This window comes from Prinia subflava, chromosome 17 (genome assembly GCF_021018805.1).
Source record: "Prinia subflava isolate CZ2003 ecotype Zambia chromosome 17, Cam_Psub_1.2, whole genome shotgun sequence".
In the NCBI taxonomy this organism is placed as follows: Eukaryota; Metazoa; Chordata; class Aves; order Passeriformes; family Cisticolidae; genus Prinia; species Prinia subflava.
Window position 1 is genome coordinate 12,010,549 of NC_086263.1, and position 18,041 is coordinate 12,028,589.

The 18,041-nt window shown below is 44.7% G+C and overlaps 1 protein-coding gene across 1 annotated transcript; it reads left to right on the top strand.

Moving 5' to 3' along the window:
* The first annotated feature begins 2,975 nt into the window (after window positions 1-2,975).
* EIF3B (eukaryotic translation initiation factor 3 subunit B) lies at window positions 2,976-17,417 on the top strand. Its single transcript, XM_063414177.1, has 19 exons — window positions 2,976-3,729; window positions 6,812-7,004; window positions 8,010-8,129; window positions 8,221-8,278; window positions 8,933-9,061; window positions 10,090-10,247; window positions 10,852-10,983; window positions 11,078-11,144; window positions 11,246-11,292; window positions 12,017-12,227; window positions 12,797-12,869; window positions 13,317-13,439; window positions 13,615-13,693; window positions 14,513-14,651; window positions 14,849-14,974; window positions 15,454-15,531; window positions 15,987-16,095; window positions 16,406-16,523; window positions 16,851-17,417. Exons 1-18 carry the CDS (start codon window positions 3,261-3,263, stop codon window positions 16,507-16,509), a joined length of 2,415 nt encoding a protein of 804 aa, XP_063270247.1. The 5' UTR covers window positions 2,976-3,260; the 3' UTR covers window positions 16,510-16,523; window positions 16,851-17,417.
* The last annotated feature ends 624 nt before the right edge of the window (window positions 17,418-18,041 follow it).

Below are 18,041 nucleotides of genomic sequence, written 5' to 3' on the forward strand. Positions count from 1 at the left end.
AGAGTTTTGAAAAATACTGTGAAAAATAATTCAACTACAGAAATAATTTTTCAACGGGGCCAGAAAGAGTCTGCTTGACATAAGTTATTGAACACTTCTGTATTTGCTGGAACTGCAGCAAAAGCTTCTGGAAAACCTTGAGCATAAAGAAACAATAAAGAAAAAAAAGGACACCTCAGAGAATGGTTTGGGTTGGAAGGATCTTAAAGATCATCTTGTTACAACCCTGTTCTGTGAGCAGGGACAATTTCCTCTCTCCCAGGTAGCTCCAAGCCCTGTCCAACCTGGCCTTGGACACTTCCAGGGATGGGACAGCCACAGCTTCTCTGGGAATCTGTGCCAGGGCCTCCCCACCCTCACAGGGAAGAGTTTTTTCCCTAATATCTAATTGAAACCTACTCTCTTTCCATTTAAAGCCATTTCCCCTTGTAAATATTCCCTCTCCATCTTTCTTGCAAGCTCCTTCAGGTATTGAAAGGCCACAGTCAGGTCACCCCGAAACCTTCTCCTCTCCAGGCTGAGCAATCCCAATTCCCTCAGCCTTTCAAAAGAGCTTCTCCATCCCTTTGATCATCTCAGTGGCCTCCTCAGGACTTGTTCCAGGAGGTCCCTGTCCTTCCTGTGCTGGAACCCAGGGCTGATGCAGGACTCCAGCTGGGACTCACCAGAGTGGAGCAGAGGGGCTGAACCAGCAGCTTCCAGGTGACAAAAGCAATGCAGAAATAGGTCCCTACCAGAGGCCCTGCCTCACAATGTGTCATTCCGGGCACGTCCCGTCAGGATTAGATGAAATTTCATACAAGAACTTGCTTACTCCTTCAGAACTCAGTTTAGGAAACAGAGCTGTCAGCTCCACTATTCTCAGATCACCTGCATGCAATAAAATTCATGAGGCACTGCTGGTTGGAGAGTTGTGTTATAAAAAGCCATTCCTGCAAGATTTTTCCCCCAAATTTCCCACTGACTAGGAGTTTTGCATGTGGAGTACTTAAAGGAACAGGCTCCAGCTGCCAGTGTCAAAATCTCTGGTTTTAAGTTATTCCGTTCTCTCTCAGATTGCTGAGTAAGGGGTGGAAGAAAAAAAGAATAGCAGTGAGATAGAACAGGGACTGAGGGGAAATTTCAACAGAGAAAGGAAAGGGAGAAGGAAGGAAGAGCAGATTAATCAAAAGTTGCTGAAAAGTACAGGAAAGTGCAAAGAGCAGCCAGTGCAATGTCAGGGAAAAGAGAATCCAATGTTTAGATCCACTGTTCAACCAGAATGACTGGAAAAGGGCAAGCAGGAAGAAGGGCAATTGCAGAAACTGCACATTCCAGCAATACAGACAACTGTGGGAAACAGTGGCGAAACAAAAGCAACACAGACCTCTTACACACCCCTGGAAGAGCCACGGAATATTGAGGACCCAGTTGGGACCATGGATTGAAGAGCAGCCGTGCCCTGCCTCACATTTGGAAAAATACATGGTTGTGGTGGCAGGAATCAGCACTTTCTGTTCACTTTAGTCAGTGCTGGTGCTGACCAGGAACTCAGGGTCTGGTCAGCTACCATGATATAATGAGGGGAAATAATTGCTGTACAAAGTGCCAGTCATCGTTTCCATTCATTCGAGCGGCCCTCGACAGGGAACGGACACACTCAGCCAGTGGAACTGGAGTGGAGTTCGGATGCCATCGTGTGCCTCCCTGAAAAATTACACGATTTGCGTGTCTGCTTCCTGAACATCTGTCCTCAAGAGCCTGTCAAAGCACAAAAGACACCGCAATGTGAGACAAGGTCTAATTTTGAAATGCTGTGTACAGTACCTGCTCTGCCCTTTTTTTTTTTTTTTAATGTTGGCATTGTCCATTTTGCTGTTTGACTGAAAGCATTGGTATAAAAGAGGAAGCCTACTCAAAATGCAAGCGTTCGTCTCTAAGTTTGAACAGACCAATTTCTCGAGAACTTTTTTGTCTAAAATTGTCACCTCAAGATGGTATCCGAGGCAAATTCCGAATTCTCTGAGCCACTCTGAATATATTCTCTCTCTATATATATATATATTTTAACATGCATAATGCCAAAAGTCACACTTCAGGTATTCTTCATCAGCCTGAGGTGCCCGGGACAGAATGCGGTGCTTTAATCAGTAACACGGGGTCACGTCTCAGGTCAGTCACGTTAATAGCCAACGAGAAGAGGGGACCTTTACCAGTTCAGAAACCATTTAAACATCATGCCAAGACACCAGGACAGTGCACGGTGACCCCTCACATCACTGTCCTGCGCGTCCGGCTCCACCGGGAGGTCACCGGACCCTTTCTCGCGGGGCAGGCAGAGATGCAGCGGCATGGACACTGTCATCTTGTACCTCAGGAAAAATGTTATTTAAAACCCACAAAGGTCATGGTGGGACTGAAAGAGCGCTCGGAGCCCGCCCGGCCACACTCTGGGCGCCGCCACCGCGCCCGGCTGATGTGGCGCTGCCGCCGGGCCCTACCACACGGCCCCGCCGCCGCGGGGGCTGCGCGGACCCGCCGCCCTCGCCGCGCCCCGACACAACCGCGTCGATGCCGGCGAAGCACCGAGCGTCTCCCCCTCTACACCAGCTTGGTAGCGCCCGCGCGCACTACCTTCGGGCGAAGCCATGGTGAAAGATTGTAGGGGGCGGGAGGGCGAGTTTGGTGCCAGTGCGCTGTCCTGTCCCCACGGCATTGTCCTGTGCCTCGCTGCCCAGGATGGACAACGAGAGCTGCTGAGCGGCCGCACACGCAGGGAGGTTTCACTGGGCGTCAGCGCAGTTAAATGTAAAGGTGCCCCCCCAAAAGTTAGATCGGCCGGACCCCACCTCAGTAGAATGGAAGGCGGCGCCATCTTGGACTCAAACACAGCAGCCAAGAAACAGGGGTGCCAGGCGTGCAGTGGGGTGAGACGGTGGGGAAGCCTCCGCTGGCCGAGCGAGACAGGGCTGGCAAAGGCGGCGGAATCGCCTGTGCGCGGAGCGGAGAGACGGCGGCGGCGGGCGGGAGCGGCGGCGGGGACACGGGTCCCCCTCTCGCCCCGCGCGCGTTGGTAGGGGCGGGCGCGCGCGGGCCGCTGGGCCTGGCGCACATGGCCCGGCCGTAGGAGCCGCCCCGGCCCTCCCCCGCCTTTCCGCGCCGCGCTCCGGACGGCGCCGGGACCGAGCCCCGAGAGCCCGCCGCCAGCACCGGGCACCGCGCACCGCACCGGCACCCGCACACCCACACCCCGCCCCGCGCCCGGCCACCGCCGCCGCCCCATGCAGGACACCGAGGAGAGCCCCGCGGCCGCCGCGCCGCCCGGCGCGCAGGGCCCCGCCGAGGAGCCCGAGCACACGGACGCGCCGCCGCCGCCCGCGGAGCCGCCGCAGCAGCAGCAGGAGGAGCAGGAGGAGGACGAGAAGGAAGAGGAGGAGGAGGAAGGAGGAGGCGAGTCCGAGGCGCCGCCGGGGCCCCCCGAGCCGCCGCCCGCCGCCGCCGAGGAGCCCGAGCAGCCGGCGCCGCCCGAGCCGCAGCCGCCGTCCGGTCCCGGCAGCCCCGTGAAGGCCGAGCCCGGCTCTGAGGCCGGGGCCGAGCCCGCGGCGGAGCCCAAGTCCGAGGCGCCGGCCGAGGCCGAGCCCGGCGCGGCGCAGGAGAACGGGGAGGCCGCGCCCGCCGCCCCGGCAGAGCCCGAGGATGAGATCTCCTTCAGCGACCCCGAGGACTTCGTGGACGACATCAGCGACGAAGGTGCGGGACGGGAGGAGCCGGGGGGCTCCGGGGGAGCCCGTGGGGAGCCGGGGCCAGCCCGGGGGACGCTCTGCCCCGGGCCCGGCTGTGCCTCCGCCCTGGTGCTGGGCAGCTCCGCACCCTGCCCGCGCCTCTGCATCCAGCTGTGCTTCGTGAATGATGTTCTTGTCCGAGTTATCTCTGCTGTTCTGAAAGCTCCTGTTAAAGTGGTTCTAAAATCGCTGTTACACCTCAGCTGTGGGCTGCCTTCTGGGTGGGATCAACAGCTCGTCTCCCTTCCTTTTGCCTCCATTCTACTCAGCTGTAGAAACAGAAGTTTTAAATGGTTGATGTGGTTGTTACAAACTATATTTAATAGTTCGTGGTTTTTTCCATGCACCCAGAATGAAATCCGTAGGTAAATAGGGTTTGAGGAGAGTTACTGCTTGTGAAGATGTGATTGTAGGTACTTCGTGACAACATAGGGAAAAATTGTTTCTGGCAGTTCAGAATGTCAGCCCAGGCTCTTTTGAAAGTAGTGGATATTGACTGCCTTAAAATGGCAAAGCTGTTGTGTAACTGTACAGACAATAAATGTTTATATATGGACTTGCCATATAGAAGTTAGAACTGTAAATTAGTGTTTTTCAGATGGGTCTTTCCAGATAAATTTTCTTAAGTTTTTGAATACCAAAAGTACTTGTTTCCCCATTATTTGTTCAGAATTTATGCAATTTTAGGGTCTCCTGTGTGTGTATTCTGCATCTTGTAGGGTCTGTTACACATATCAAAAGGGGGAAGACGTTTCTGAAGCACAGGATTGTAAATCAGCCAGTTATTTCGACTGGCAGTGGAATACAGGTGATACAGGTGCATTCTTGTGTCCCAGTCCTTTGTTTAGTTTGATAAAACAGCAGCCAAATATCCTAGATTAAGGAAGTGTTTGCTGTTCTCAGTTTAGCAGTCTGTATGACAGCTCTTTGAACTTTAACATTTGTTTCTTAAAGAGACTTTGGCAAAATTGCCTTGGAGTTGGATTCTTTTTGTTAAGTGCCTGCTTTGTGTGCATCTTGGATCGTTATGTTCAGTTCCTTCTTAGAAACTGGGCATATTTTCCGTTCCCACCTATTTTGTTGTTAATTAATTTGATTAACTTCTCAGCTGTATGACATCCAGTGTTAGTGGCTGAGTTACAGCATTTAAGTTTAGTCACTCTTGCTGCTCTGGCTTTCCATCTGTGTTTATTGCTTCTTGAGCCTCCTTAGTCCTTCCCCATTATTCTGATGCCTCCCCAAGGAGAAAAACAGCCCAGTGTGAGCAAGGCAAGGCTTTTTCAATGCTCATGATACCACAGATCTTCAGAAGCAGCTGTGAGATGGACCAGGGCTGGAACATCTCAGATCTTTTACTGCCTCTTCTTTTCCCCTGAGTGGTGTTGGCATGGAGGAACAGCTGATCAGGGTTAGGGCAGAAGGGATTGTTGGACAACCACGTAGGTACCAGTGAAGCTTCAGTTCAGATAATGACAGTGGTCCTTCAAATACTGCCAGCTGAAGATAGCCCTGTACCCACCACACCCTGCTTCCCTTCTGGCTGCAACAGGAGCTGGCTGAACCAGCTTCTTCCCCTTTGAAGATTCCTTTGTTCACAATTTTGAACCAAGTGTGGGAATTTGTCTTCAGCCTGTTACAGTTTGGATTCAATACAGCGTGTTGTATTCCTGCTCAGGAATCTAAACGTGCATTCCTTGGCCTACAAAGTCTTTTGTGAGACGTGGCTATGAAAGAAATAACTAAAGGAGCCTTAAAAATGACCCTTTTGTGTTTTACTTTGGTCTCCTCCTTTTGCTTGTAGACCCCTGTGGAAATGTCCTTTCATTTTAAATATTTTATGTTGTCACTTGTTATTTGTAGTTCCTACATGCACGTGGAGTTGATCTTTTTGAGTGATAAATATTACAAACAACAACATTCTGTGGATGCTACATAATCTTGGTGGTAATGGGCTAAACATTTGTGATTCATATTGCCCCAGATCAATGGGAAACTTCACCTGTTGAAGCTAAAAGTTCTCAAAAGCAACTTTTTAGTAGCTTGAAATTCGGAGTAAGCATGTTTCTCATAATTCTTCATTGCTGGAGAACTTCCCAGTGATGTTTCTGGGCAGAAAAATTTCTTGAATTACAAAAGCATCAAAAATCTAATGTGCTCAAAATATCAGCATATAAAACACCTTTTTTAGTTTGTTCTCATATTTTAAGTCTTTCTACATGTGTTTGGATATTTTTCCTAGTCTGTACATGCTATAGATAGTCTGACTCCAGATTTTATCTAATTCTAAAGTATGGTGGCGTGAACTCTTTTTCTGTGTAGTCTGGTGTTTTATAGTGATCTTCACATAATCATAAAAATTTACTGCAGATACTCAGGAATTAATATGGTCGAAGAATATCCCATGTGAAAAGATGTGTGCTTGTCTTCACAAAGCTTAAATATGGCTGTCAGTGTCTTGCCTTGGACCTTCGTTTTTGTGCTTAATTAAAGGTTTAGATGGAGTGTGAGTTCTTAATTATAGTGATGCTGAGACATGCAGAGCTTCCAGTGTGGTGGATAGTTTTGAATTATGCTAAAACTTGTGTAATTTGGGAGGGAGGTACAGGTTACATTCATTTTTATCAAAGTCATTTGGTTATAATTTGAGCGAGAGGACTGGTCAGAGGCCAGGCAGTAAATCATGGATTTGTCTGTGCTATTGTCGGTTTTGAGGACTTTGTGAGCCAGTTCCATCTTCTGAAAAAACCTGATAGTGCAAGTGTTGACAGCCTCAGTGTGTAATGTGTGTTTTTGAGAAAGACTTCAAGAGTTGGGTGCTTAAAGTTGGCCATGAAACCACACAATCCTGTCATTAGTCAGGATGTGCTGTTGGGCTGTTGTGTGTTCAGTTGTTTTTCTGCCAGAACATTCATTCACTGCCAAGTTTCTTAAATGATTCTTGAAGTTTGAAGTCTCTCTGTTTTCTTACTCTCACTGTTATTTTCATCTTTGTCTTCTCTCTTTCATGAAGTGAGCAGTGCCTCATTTTCCTGTCTGTGCTGTCTCTGCAGAGCTGCTTGGTGACATCCTGAAAGATCAGCCACAGGAGGCAGATGGGATAGACTCGGTGATTGTTGTGGATAATGTGCCCCAGGTTGGACCAGACCGACTGGAGAAACTGAAGAATGTCATCCACAAAATATTTTCCAAGTTTGGTAAAATTATCAATGAATTTTATCCAGAGGCAGATGGAAAAACAAAAGGGTAAGTCATGGTAACTCCAACTGGAAAAAGGGCTGAAACAAAGCTCTGGCTTATCTGTGATTGTTAGTGTCAATACTTTATGGGTGACCTCATAGTTGTTATTATCACCTTCTTCTACCTCAGCCTGTGCAGTCCTGACATCAGTCTCAGTGACAAACAAGTTCCTGAGGGAACTGAGAAGCTTAATAGCTCATTAGGATCCACAGTGGAGGGTGGCAGGGATTAATTATGGAAACAGTTTACTGGGTTTGGAGACAAATTGCTGGTACATGAGGAGCTTTTTCTTAGTTTTCTGCTATGGCAGAAGTAAGGGTCCTCTGGAGCTAAAAACTTAGAGCAATGGCTGGACTGTTTGTTGCAAAATATATTCTCTATTCTATATAAAATATCTGTAGCATATATTCTGAGTAGTGGAGGAATCCATACTTTAGAAGGCATAAAGAGTTTTCTGGGATGGAGGGACTGTTGCTTCTATAAGGTCAGCATGAAAATTACTCTGTGTTCTTACCTCTGTTTGAGACACTGATGGTGTTCAGGATACCATTAGTTTTGAGTCTGCTGGGCTCCAAGCTAGGTTGGATTAAGTGGACAGAAAGAAGCTGAGTTCTGTTGTTGAAAAACAACAGTGATGCTTTGAGATGCCCATGACAGCAAGTTACAATTCTTAAAGATGACCTGAGCTGGGAAGAGCTGTGGGTGTAACCTGTGTGTTCCTGTCTCTCACTGTTGTCCTGGTTGTGTTGAGCTTGCACTCACTGCTGTGTCTGGCCCATTTCAGAAAGGATATCAGATTGAGATCACGCCTAGAGAGCCAAAAAATGTTTGTGAGCCTGTGGCCAGAGAGGAAATTAATTCACTGTTGACCCTAATTGGTTTGGGACAAAACAAGAAGTTATCTTGAAGATGCTCTGTACTGAATTCTCAATTCATCCCCATTGTTTCCTCTTTATTTTGAGCCTGTTGTGTAGTCAGCAATGTCTGTAACTTGGTTTTCCTTCCTTGCAGGTACATCTTCCTGGAGTACATGTCTCCCTCCCACGCCGTGGATGCCGTGAAGAACGCAGATGGATACAAACTGGATAAGCAGCACACTTTCAGAGTCAACCTCTTCACAGACTTTGACAAGTGAGTGCAGCAATTGTTTGTTATCTGTAGATTTGGGAATTCTAATCCTGAGTGCCTGCCTGGAGTGTAACCAACCAATTTGCTCTTTCAGGTACATGACAATCAGTGACGAGTGGGAAATCCCTGAGAAACAGCCCTTTAAGGATTTGGTAAGGAATTTTTGGAAAAGTGGAAAGCATATTCAGCTTAATATTAAATGGTTACTTCATTGCTGAAATGTCCATATGAAAATAGAAATGATGTGTTAATGGTGGTGTAAATAGCAGTGCTGATCACATGCTCCTGTTCCTGCATGCTCACCATCCTGCAGTGATGGGAGGAACTCATCATGTGCTTCTGCTTGATACTTACACATAGTGTGAAGCTTAATTTACTCTCAGTATTTAAGACTGAATAATAATTTTGCACCAGTCATTTAAAAATAGACTTTCAAAAGCATCTTTTTATGTTCTTAATTGTTTGAGGCAAACTTTGGTGTTTGTTACTGGTTGCTTTATAAATAGTCTGGTGGAAGAAAAACGTTTGTTTTTTCTTTAAAAACCAAATACCAAATGACTTCTTGTTTAAGTATTAAACATCATCAAAACACCTTGAAGATCCCCCTGTTTATGGTGTGCTCTCAGCCTCCAGCACCCAGCAATTGGAAATGTTTCATTTCACTTCAAAAACTCATTTACAGTGGTAAGACTCCAAAATTGCACTCTCTGGTTAGACCAGCTTCCACCTGCCAGGTAGAGACTAATTTGTGGAACTTGTTGGCTTAGCCTTTGACTCACTAACAGCCTTTTCTCTGATTTTCCCAGGGGAATCTGCGGTACTGGTTGGAGGACCCTGATTGTAGGGATCAGTACAGCGTGATCTTTGAGTCAGGAGACCGGACATCCATTTTCTGGAATGACATCAAGGAACCTGTTCAAATTGAGGACAGAGCAGTGAGTGTCCTGCGAGTGCTGGGGATTGCAGATACGCTGCCAATCTCCTTCATTTTATGATATTGCAGCTTTTTAATGAAAAAAAAGGCTTTTTCCCATTGCTGAAAGAATTTTTTCTTCCTTGTGAAGAGTGGTGAAATCACATCCTTTAGAATTAGACTTAGCTGTTTAGGTAAGAGAACTGTGAAGTGAACTTTTTAAGAGTTTGTGGTGGTGTTTTTTTGATTTTGGGGTTTTTTTTTTGGGTTTTTTTTAACTCGTTTATGATGCCCATCAGTTTCCTTCATCTGTCTGTTATAGGTGATTCAGAGAGACCTGAGAATGCAAAGTCAGAGTTTGAGGAGCACTATTCATTCGAGCTGAATATGTGCTTATGTTTGCTGCTTCAGATGACTCCTTGCTTTTGTGCTGACCACAGAGGTGTTAAAGAGGAATAGCTGGTTTGGTAATAGCATAAAAAAGGGAGAGTTAGTCTGCCTGTCTGCTGCAGGCACTGCACTTGCTGGGAACTGTCAGGACCCAGGAGCATTTTCCATAATAACCATTGTGCATTACAGTAGGAGGAAGTTGGCTCTGGGGTGGTGAGAATATTTGCTCATCACCATGGTCTCTGGCTGTGGTCTGTATTGCTGAGATCTCTAACTTAGCTGCAGGTCCAGAGCTGTGCTGTTCAGAAATTTGAAATACTTGCCTTTCTGAGAACAGTATGTTCTTACCAAGGCTGAAAGAAGGAAATCTAGGCTGTTAGATGGGTTTAATTGTTATTACACAAAGGATGTCACTGTACCTGAAAAACATCTTTGGTGATCTGTGAGTTGAAAGGGTCTCAATTGCCAATTTTCAACCTGAAGAATAGGTACTGTACATAATGTGCATGAAATAAAACTCCACAATTATCCCAGATCCTGAGATCTTAACTTAGTAAAAGGTTTTACAAAATGTGCTTCTACAAATCACGCATTAATTCTTTCCCTTTTGGGGACACAGCCTGAAGTTAAACTTTTGTGTGTGTTTTTTTTGAAATCCAGAGGTGGACAGAGACCTACGTGCGTTGGTCTCCCAAAGGCACCTACCTGGCCACGTTCCACCAGAGGGGCATCGCTCTGTGGGGTGGAGAGAAGTTCAAGCAGATTCAGAGGTTTAGTCACCAAGGAGTGCAGCTCATTGACTTCTCACCCTGTGAAAGGTACAGAGTGTCACAGTGGTTTGGGCTAAGGGAACAAAAGCATGAGCAACATCCTCCAAATCTGGAGTGCTGAAATTAATTTAAGATTTTTTTAGCATTAAAGAGCTCTGGAGAGAAGGATAAAATAATTTCGGGACTGAGATGCATTTTCTTTTGAGTTTTCAAGTAACACTTTTGAAACCAGTTGAGTTTTATGCTTTCTTGTATTAAAGAGATTATTTACCTTTCAGTGGTAAATTAAAAGCCCAACATCGCTGTAATTTGGGTTGGATAAGGTCAATGATTTATGTTTGGTTTGAAACCAGCGTTATTCTCATGTCAAAACTATGTAATAGATAACAGTGTATTTGGTGAGTTCCCCTCCTTTGTAACATCAGTATCAAAGACTTGCACATAAATCTTGAACCTTTTCAGCCAGAGGGGTGCCAGGGAAACTTTGTCCTCCTTTATCGTCCTGTTCTTATTTTTCTCTCCCCTTAAAAATCCTATTAGAGAAACTGCTGTTTAAAAGTGCCTGGTATTTAAATACTACTTGGATGAAAGCCTGCTGGTACTGACATATTAGATGAAGTTTCACTAATGAATTGGATTATTTCTTTTGTAGATATTTAGTGACCTTCAGCCCTTTGATGGACACACAGGATGACCCTCAGGCTATCATCATCTGGGATATTCTGACTGGCCAAAAGAAGAGAGGATTCCACTGTGAAAACTCAGCTCACTGGCCTATTTTTAAGTAGGTTGAGAAACACAGAGTAGAGAGTTGTGGTCCCAGACTTCATTTAATAAAAAGGCAGTTCCAATTTAATATTTTTTTCTTGCTTGCTTAGATGGAGTCATGATGGTAAATTCTTTGCTCGAATGACTTCAGATACCCTCAGCATCTATGAAACACCTGTAAGTTCTTGCCTTTTTTGCATAATAATGAGAGTAGGAAGGATGTGTGTAAATGTAAGAATGTTACTAACGTGAAAATTCTTCCTTTTCTCATCTTTTAGTCTATGGGTTTGTTGGACAAAAAGAGTCTGAAAATCAATGGGATAAGGTGAGTGTATTCCCTTGTAATCATAACTGTGCTCTTCAGCTGGATTCTTTTTGTCTGGAGATTCGTTATGGCAGGAGGAATTTTGGGACTGGAGCAAAGAGCTTTACATGTAGAGGTGGTCAAATTGGACAAAGTGGCACAAAGAAGTGGAAAACTCTGCACCCGTTGATGAACACACTTGGTAGATCCTGTGCCTTGAAATCCTCTTTGTGGTACTGCTTAATCCAAGGTCTAGCTTGGGAGTTCTGGGTCTACAAAACCAAACTGGGATGCAGTTTGTTAGGGAATATCTCCCTAACAAGGCTTAGAGCAGTGTGCTGTGTCTGCACAAGACACATTGACTCCTCTGAGAGTTTTTAAAGTGCATCTCTGTACAGCAACAAGAAAATTAAGGTGCAAGAAGATGGTCTCCACAGTAATTTAATAGTGGTTTTTTTGGCTCATTTGTTCCCAGATCTTTGGCAGTTACTCTGTGTGTAACCCTGGATTTCTGGTGAGATGTACTGATGAGATAACACTGGTGATACAGCAAATTTAAATAGCTGCTTAAAAATCTATTTTGGTATCATTATTAAATGGCCCTCAATTATGTATCTGTGCCTGTCTTTATTCCTGAAAGTTGATCTTTGTCTGCCACATTCAGATACGATGAGGAAAATGGTTTCTGCTTGTAGTATCTCTAACTAAAAATTAAAATGGCGTATTTTTAACTTTGTTCCTGTAGAGATTTCTCGTGGTCTCCAGGTGGTAACATAATTGCTTTCTGGGTGCCTGAGGACAAAGACATCCCAGCAAGAGTGACTTTGATGCAGCTGCCTTCCAGACAAGAAATTCGTGTGCGGAATTTGTTCAACGTAGTGGATTGTAAACTGCACTGGCAGAAGAACGGGGACTACCTGTGTGTGAAGGTAGACAGGACTCCCAAAGGCACACAGGTACGTGGGTTCTGATCTCATTGGGAAATTCTGCTTCTGTCTTATGCTTCCTTTTCTTACAGTATTGCCTTTAAATAAAGGCAGTATAAATTATATCATGTCAGAGCTGTTTTTAAATTGTTTTCCATTTTGAATTTGAAGCATGTGGAAAGCAAAATGTTTGTAATGTTTGCATCCAGGATTTGCTTTGACTTTAGTGGCCTCTTGGTTTTTGAGAGGTCTGTGCCTCACCTCTTCTCCTGCTCACAATTAAGCAGCTGTTGAACATCCTGTAGGTCAAGCTGCATAATGTGCCACGTGTCCATCTGTCTTAATTAAATTTTATAACAGTATGGAAAAAAAAAGCTTTTCTACAATTCTGAAGTCATTCTTTATCAGAACAAATTTGGAATGTTTTTGGTAAGGAACCATATTGTATTTATCTGCTGTCATTAAAGGAATAAACCTGAACTCACTCTCATCCTGTGTCCTAACAGACTAATTGTGGAGTTGTCCTTCTATGCCTAGAGATAAAATTATTGACTCTGCTGTCTTTGTGCTGGGTAATGAGCTGATTTTGGCCTTTGCAGGGAGTAGTGACCAACTTTGAAATATTCCGCATGAGAGAGAAACAGGTGCCAGTGGACGTGGTGGAGATGAAAGGTAATGCCAAATATTTCCTTAATTTTGAGCTTGAACTTTTCTGCAGAGATGCTTGTGTCTTTCTTAGAAATTCTTGTCAACACATGGCATAATCAGGAATTTAACCCTTTGGAAAAGAGCTGGATTTTAATGTTGCTGAATGTCTCACGTAAATATGACAAATCACAACTTCTGTTGCTATTCATGTTTGTGACTGACTTGAAAAATGACAGAACTGAAAATGTGCTATTAATAAAAATGGTAGGGCTGATAATATGAATGTGTCTTGTAGATGATGGAAGACTTAGAGCTATAGTTAGAAACACTTCCCCTGCAACTGCCTTATCAATGTGTGTTTTAAAAGAAAGTCTGTTAACTGATGGGTTCCCTCTCTTCAGTATCTTGGTTTTCTTTGGTAACTACTTGAAATCAGACGTTTTAACAGACTTTTGGCTCCTCTTGTTACAGAAAGCATCATAGCCTTTGCTTGGGAACCAAATGGAAGCAAGTTTGCTGTGTTGCATGGAGAAACTCCACGAATTTCAGTTTCCTTTTACCATGTTAAAAACAACGGGAAAATAGAACTCATAAGTAAGTGAAAAACAAGTGAGAAGTGCAGATACTAAACACTTTGCATGGTAATAGATGCACTAAATTCAAAATTGCAGCTGTTTGTGATGTTTTGTGAGAAATTATTGGGGTTGATGCTTGTAATTGATGGCATTGGATTGAGACGTTTTTCTGAATTTGCTTTGTTTCTTTTCAGAAACATTTGATAAACAGCAGGCAAACACGATATTCTGGAGTCCCCAGGGGCAGTTTGTAGTGTTGGCTGGCCTCAGAAGGTGAGTGTTGCACAGGTTGATTTTAAAATCAACAGCATCTCACCAAGAAGTGTTTGGTGTCCCTGTCAGTGCTGATTGCTGTAGTTCTCACAGAGCTGTGCAAAAGTGAAGGCAGCACAGAGATGCAGCTTCATGATGTATCTTAGTCCTTTGCAGCTTTCACTTCTGTTTTTGCCACATCGAATGAAGAATGCATTTTTCAACAGGAAAGTGCATATTTAGAAACACCTTCCACCTATTTAAATACTGACTCTGATCCAATCCAGTTTGGACACATGGCTCTTGTGATGTATTTGTTGTCATCACCTGGTGCCTCTTCATGGACAATGCCTGTTAATGACAGTGGTGCTTTGTGAAAGAATTATCAAGAAAGTTTCCCTTTAGAGCAAGTGAAAATTATTGTTGTTAACTGGTCAAGTAATGCTTTCTTTCATGTGCTTTCAAACAACCACTGCTGTTCATCTTAGAAATCATTTTTTAAATTTCTTCTTCATTACTGTGTCTAAGCATATGATGGTTAAACTTTGGCTGTAGCTTGCCCAGAGCATGTTTTCACTGTGACTTTAACCCATTTTATTTATATTCTTCAGGATCCTTGAACACAGAAACAGAAGTGTTACTCTTAGATGGTGTTTTGTTTTTATCCACCACATTCCTTTCCCGCCACAGAGACTGATACAAACCTGTCTCTTGGCTGCTGTGAGAATTTGTTTGTAAGAAGGAGTTACAGATTTAGAGCTTGTGAAATGTTTTGAAAAGCCCAGGCTGTGCTGGTGTGTAAAGCAATGTTTTTGGGGTTTTTTTTTTTTGCCTGTGCAGCATGAATGGTGCCTTAGCATTTGTGGACACGTCTGACTGCACCATGATGAACATTGCGGAGCACTACACAGCCTCGGATGTGGAGTGGGACCCCACGGGCAGATACATTGTCACCTCTGTGTCCTGGTGGAGCCACAAGGTACTGGAGCTCCTCTTTCCCCACCCCTGCTTGCTCCTCCAGTGGTATTGGAAAGGGCTATTGATTAGGAAGAGAACATGAATGCCTGTCACTGGTTGAATGACTTAACTTCCACCATAGTTTTAAACATTAATTTCTGAGCACGCCAGTGTTAAGTTAAAGCTTATTTTGGCTGAGCTGCTGCACTGCTCTTCCAGGTGGACAATGCTTATTGGTTATGGACCTTCCAAGGCCGTCTGCTTCAGAAGAACAACAAGGACAGGTTCTGTCAGCTGCTCTGGAGACCACGACCAGCTACCCTGCTCAGCGAGGATCAGATAAAGGTGGGCTGTTCAGGGGCTTTGTGCTGACAGGGATTTGGTCTATAAAACATACTTGGTGTGCTCCCTCTTCTTGGGGATGGGGTTTGTTACACAACTGCCTTTTGCCCTCAATGTGTGAATAAACACATTGCTGTGTGGGACCTCACTTCTGGGAATGTCTGCAGATATTAACTGCATTATAAGCTCAAAATAGAGGTGGTTACCAGTTGTTCTTACAGTTAAAATATGATGAAAGGCTATAAGGAAGAGTAAGTTGAATTTTGTTCTTCAGACTTTACTAGTTGTATGTGTACAGAAGCACTTACATGATCTATAAGCCAGGAGGCACAAAATTACAGTGAAGGGAAATTGCCTAGCAGAGAGATCTTTTTCAGAAAGGCATAACCTTCTTAGGCCTACCAAAAAGAGTTCTTAGAGAAGATGATGGTTGTAATTGCTAGTCTGATACTCCAGTTGAAATAAAATCTCCTGTTTCACAGCAAATTAAGAAGGATCTGAAGAAATACTCCAAGATATTTGAGCAGAAGGATCGCCTGAGCCAGTCCAAAGCTTCAAAGGCAAGACACTTTTGAAATATATTATAGATTAAACTCTTGTAGCCTAATATTAGTGTCTACTGATGATATGTAAATTCCATTTCCTGTATCACAAGTGTTCATTTGATCCACATGGTTAGAATTAGTCCAATGGGTGGTTCAGAGTTGCTACTGTAAAGAGTCTGGAGAGGAACTGGTGTTACATTGTTAAGCAAAGGTGGTAAAATTTTGGAGTTCTTAGCATGTTTGGTGCATTAACCAGTGTTTAAATTAAGAAAAGCTCTTTCAATTAGAAAGAAGGACACCAGAACAGCATTCTGATTAGAGAATCCTTTTTCTTGTGGTTGGTAGAAGGTGTTTAGTGAAGGAGGTTTGACTCGTGTCTCAGGAGTGCCTAGGAGGTGTTTAGTGAAGAGTTTTGACTCTCAGCGGTGCCTGGGTGGGTTCGGTCCGGTTTAACCCTTGGTGCCCCGCAGGAGCTGGTGGAGCGGCGGCGCACGATGATGGAGGAGTTCAGGAAGTACCGCAAGATGGCGCAGGAGCTGTACCTGGAGCAGCGCAACGAGCGCCTGGAGCTGCGCGGGGGTGAGAGCAGACCACACAAACACCTCCCCCGGGGCAGCCACAGCCAGCCCTGTGCTCTGCAGGGCTTTTGTGCCTTTCTGTCCTCAATCCCGCCAGGATTTAAGGGGGGAAAGGCATTGGCTTGACCTTGGGATAAAGCCGTGGTAGGAGACAGCACTGCTGTGGTTATCACTGAATAAATTTCACAAGTACTTATTATGAGTTAAAGCACCAAATGGCTCTTTAGCTCTTGCTGTTTCTGCCAAGAGCATCAAATCATTCCTTGCTGCCTTGTTTGTTGTGTTCAGCGTTGATGTTTTCTCTGTTGCAGGGGTAGACACAGATGAGCTGGACAGCAATGTGGATGACTGGGAGGAGGAGACTGTGGAATTTTTTATCAATGAAGAAATTATTACCCTTGCAGAACCAGAGTAATCAATACAACTGTGGTAAGAGAACATAACTCTGAGAGAAACTCTGTCAACTGTTGTTATAGAGTTGATAATTTGCTTTAGGGAGTTAGGTCTGTCTGTTGCACTGGTGAATCTGTTCTCGTTTGACTGTATTTGGGGCTGGTTTATGTGTTCCATACGTGGGAGATCTGTTTATGGAAGGAAGAGGGAGAGAAGCTGCTTAGGGTATGAATTTAAACCACATGAGTTTAGGAAGAAGTGAAACACAAGCTGATGTAACCTTTTACCAGCTCAGCTTCTGGGGTTGAACTGTTTGTATAAAAGCACAGTAACTAACTCACCTTTTCTTTTGTTTTTCTGCAGCTCCACCAGATCTTGTGCTGAAAAGAAGTTTGTTTGTTTTCCAAAAGCCTATATCAACTTTGGAATTCTTAATCCATATTCTTGCACTCTGGAAGGGTGGATGCACCAGATTTTCTCCATTCTGACACATTGTAGTGCCTTTAAGTCTTGCTGCCTGCTGCAGTGAGATACTGGAAAGGCGCTGCTTTTAAATATACATTTTTTTTCCTAGGGTTTGATTATTATTTTTTTTTCTTTTTAAATCCACTACTACCAGTATTTACTTCCTGACTCCCGTGCAGTCCTTGCCAGCTGGCAGTTTTTGCCTCTTGCCAGTGAGGTGAGATTCACCAGTGCCCCCCTGTGTCACACACACAATGTTTGGGTTCCAGGACTCTCTCTGTGTCCCCAGGGCATGGACAGGTGTTCCTTTGGGTTGGGGAAAAGTCACCAGAACCATTTTCTGTCTGATGAGTTTTAGTGTGCTGAAGCAGCACTACAGCGGGCTATACCCTCCTCCTTTCAGATTGTGAAAGGATGTCTCCCTCAAAGAGCTGAATATGGAAATAAAAGCAGACCTATACTAAACCAGGCTGGCTGTGTGTTGTTTGTAGGGAATCTTTCCCCGAATGATCAAAGTCAGACATCACCCAGTAATTAAGAGTGTGTTTGCTAATGGTTCCTTTGCTATTAGCAATGCCATTGGCTGATGGTTCCTTTGGATTTTTTTTAAGTCTTGGTTCCTCGTGGCCCTTCTGGCTTTGTGTTGTGGTTGCTTGGTTTTTTACTATATGGTACAGCTCATTAATCTGTCACGTTGACCTGTTCATGGTGGTGGAGTGCCTAGAAAATGACTGGATTCTTAAACCATTTGCAAACTGATAAAAGCCTCAGGAATTACTGGGTTAGTGTATGTTACCAGTGAAAACTGCAGACTGCCAGAGCACTGCTCTGTGCACGTGCTTTTTGTTCCTCTTCCAGTACCTGGTTCCATCTCCAAGGCCCTCCAGGCTCAGGATGGAGAGCTGTACTCAGAGCTGGTGCAGCAGCTTCTCTGTATTTGTATTTGTGGGTAGAACTGGCTCTTGGCAGGGCAGTGAGAGGCTGGCCTGTTCCTTCCCTTGGAGAGTGAGGATGTTCCTGTCTCTGCTGGAGTGGCAGGGAAATTGCCAAGGTGAGCACCCTGGGCTGGCTTTCCTTAAGCCCAGGGCT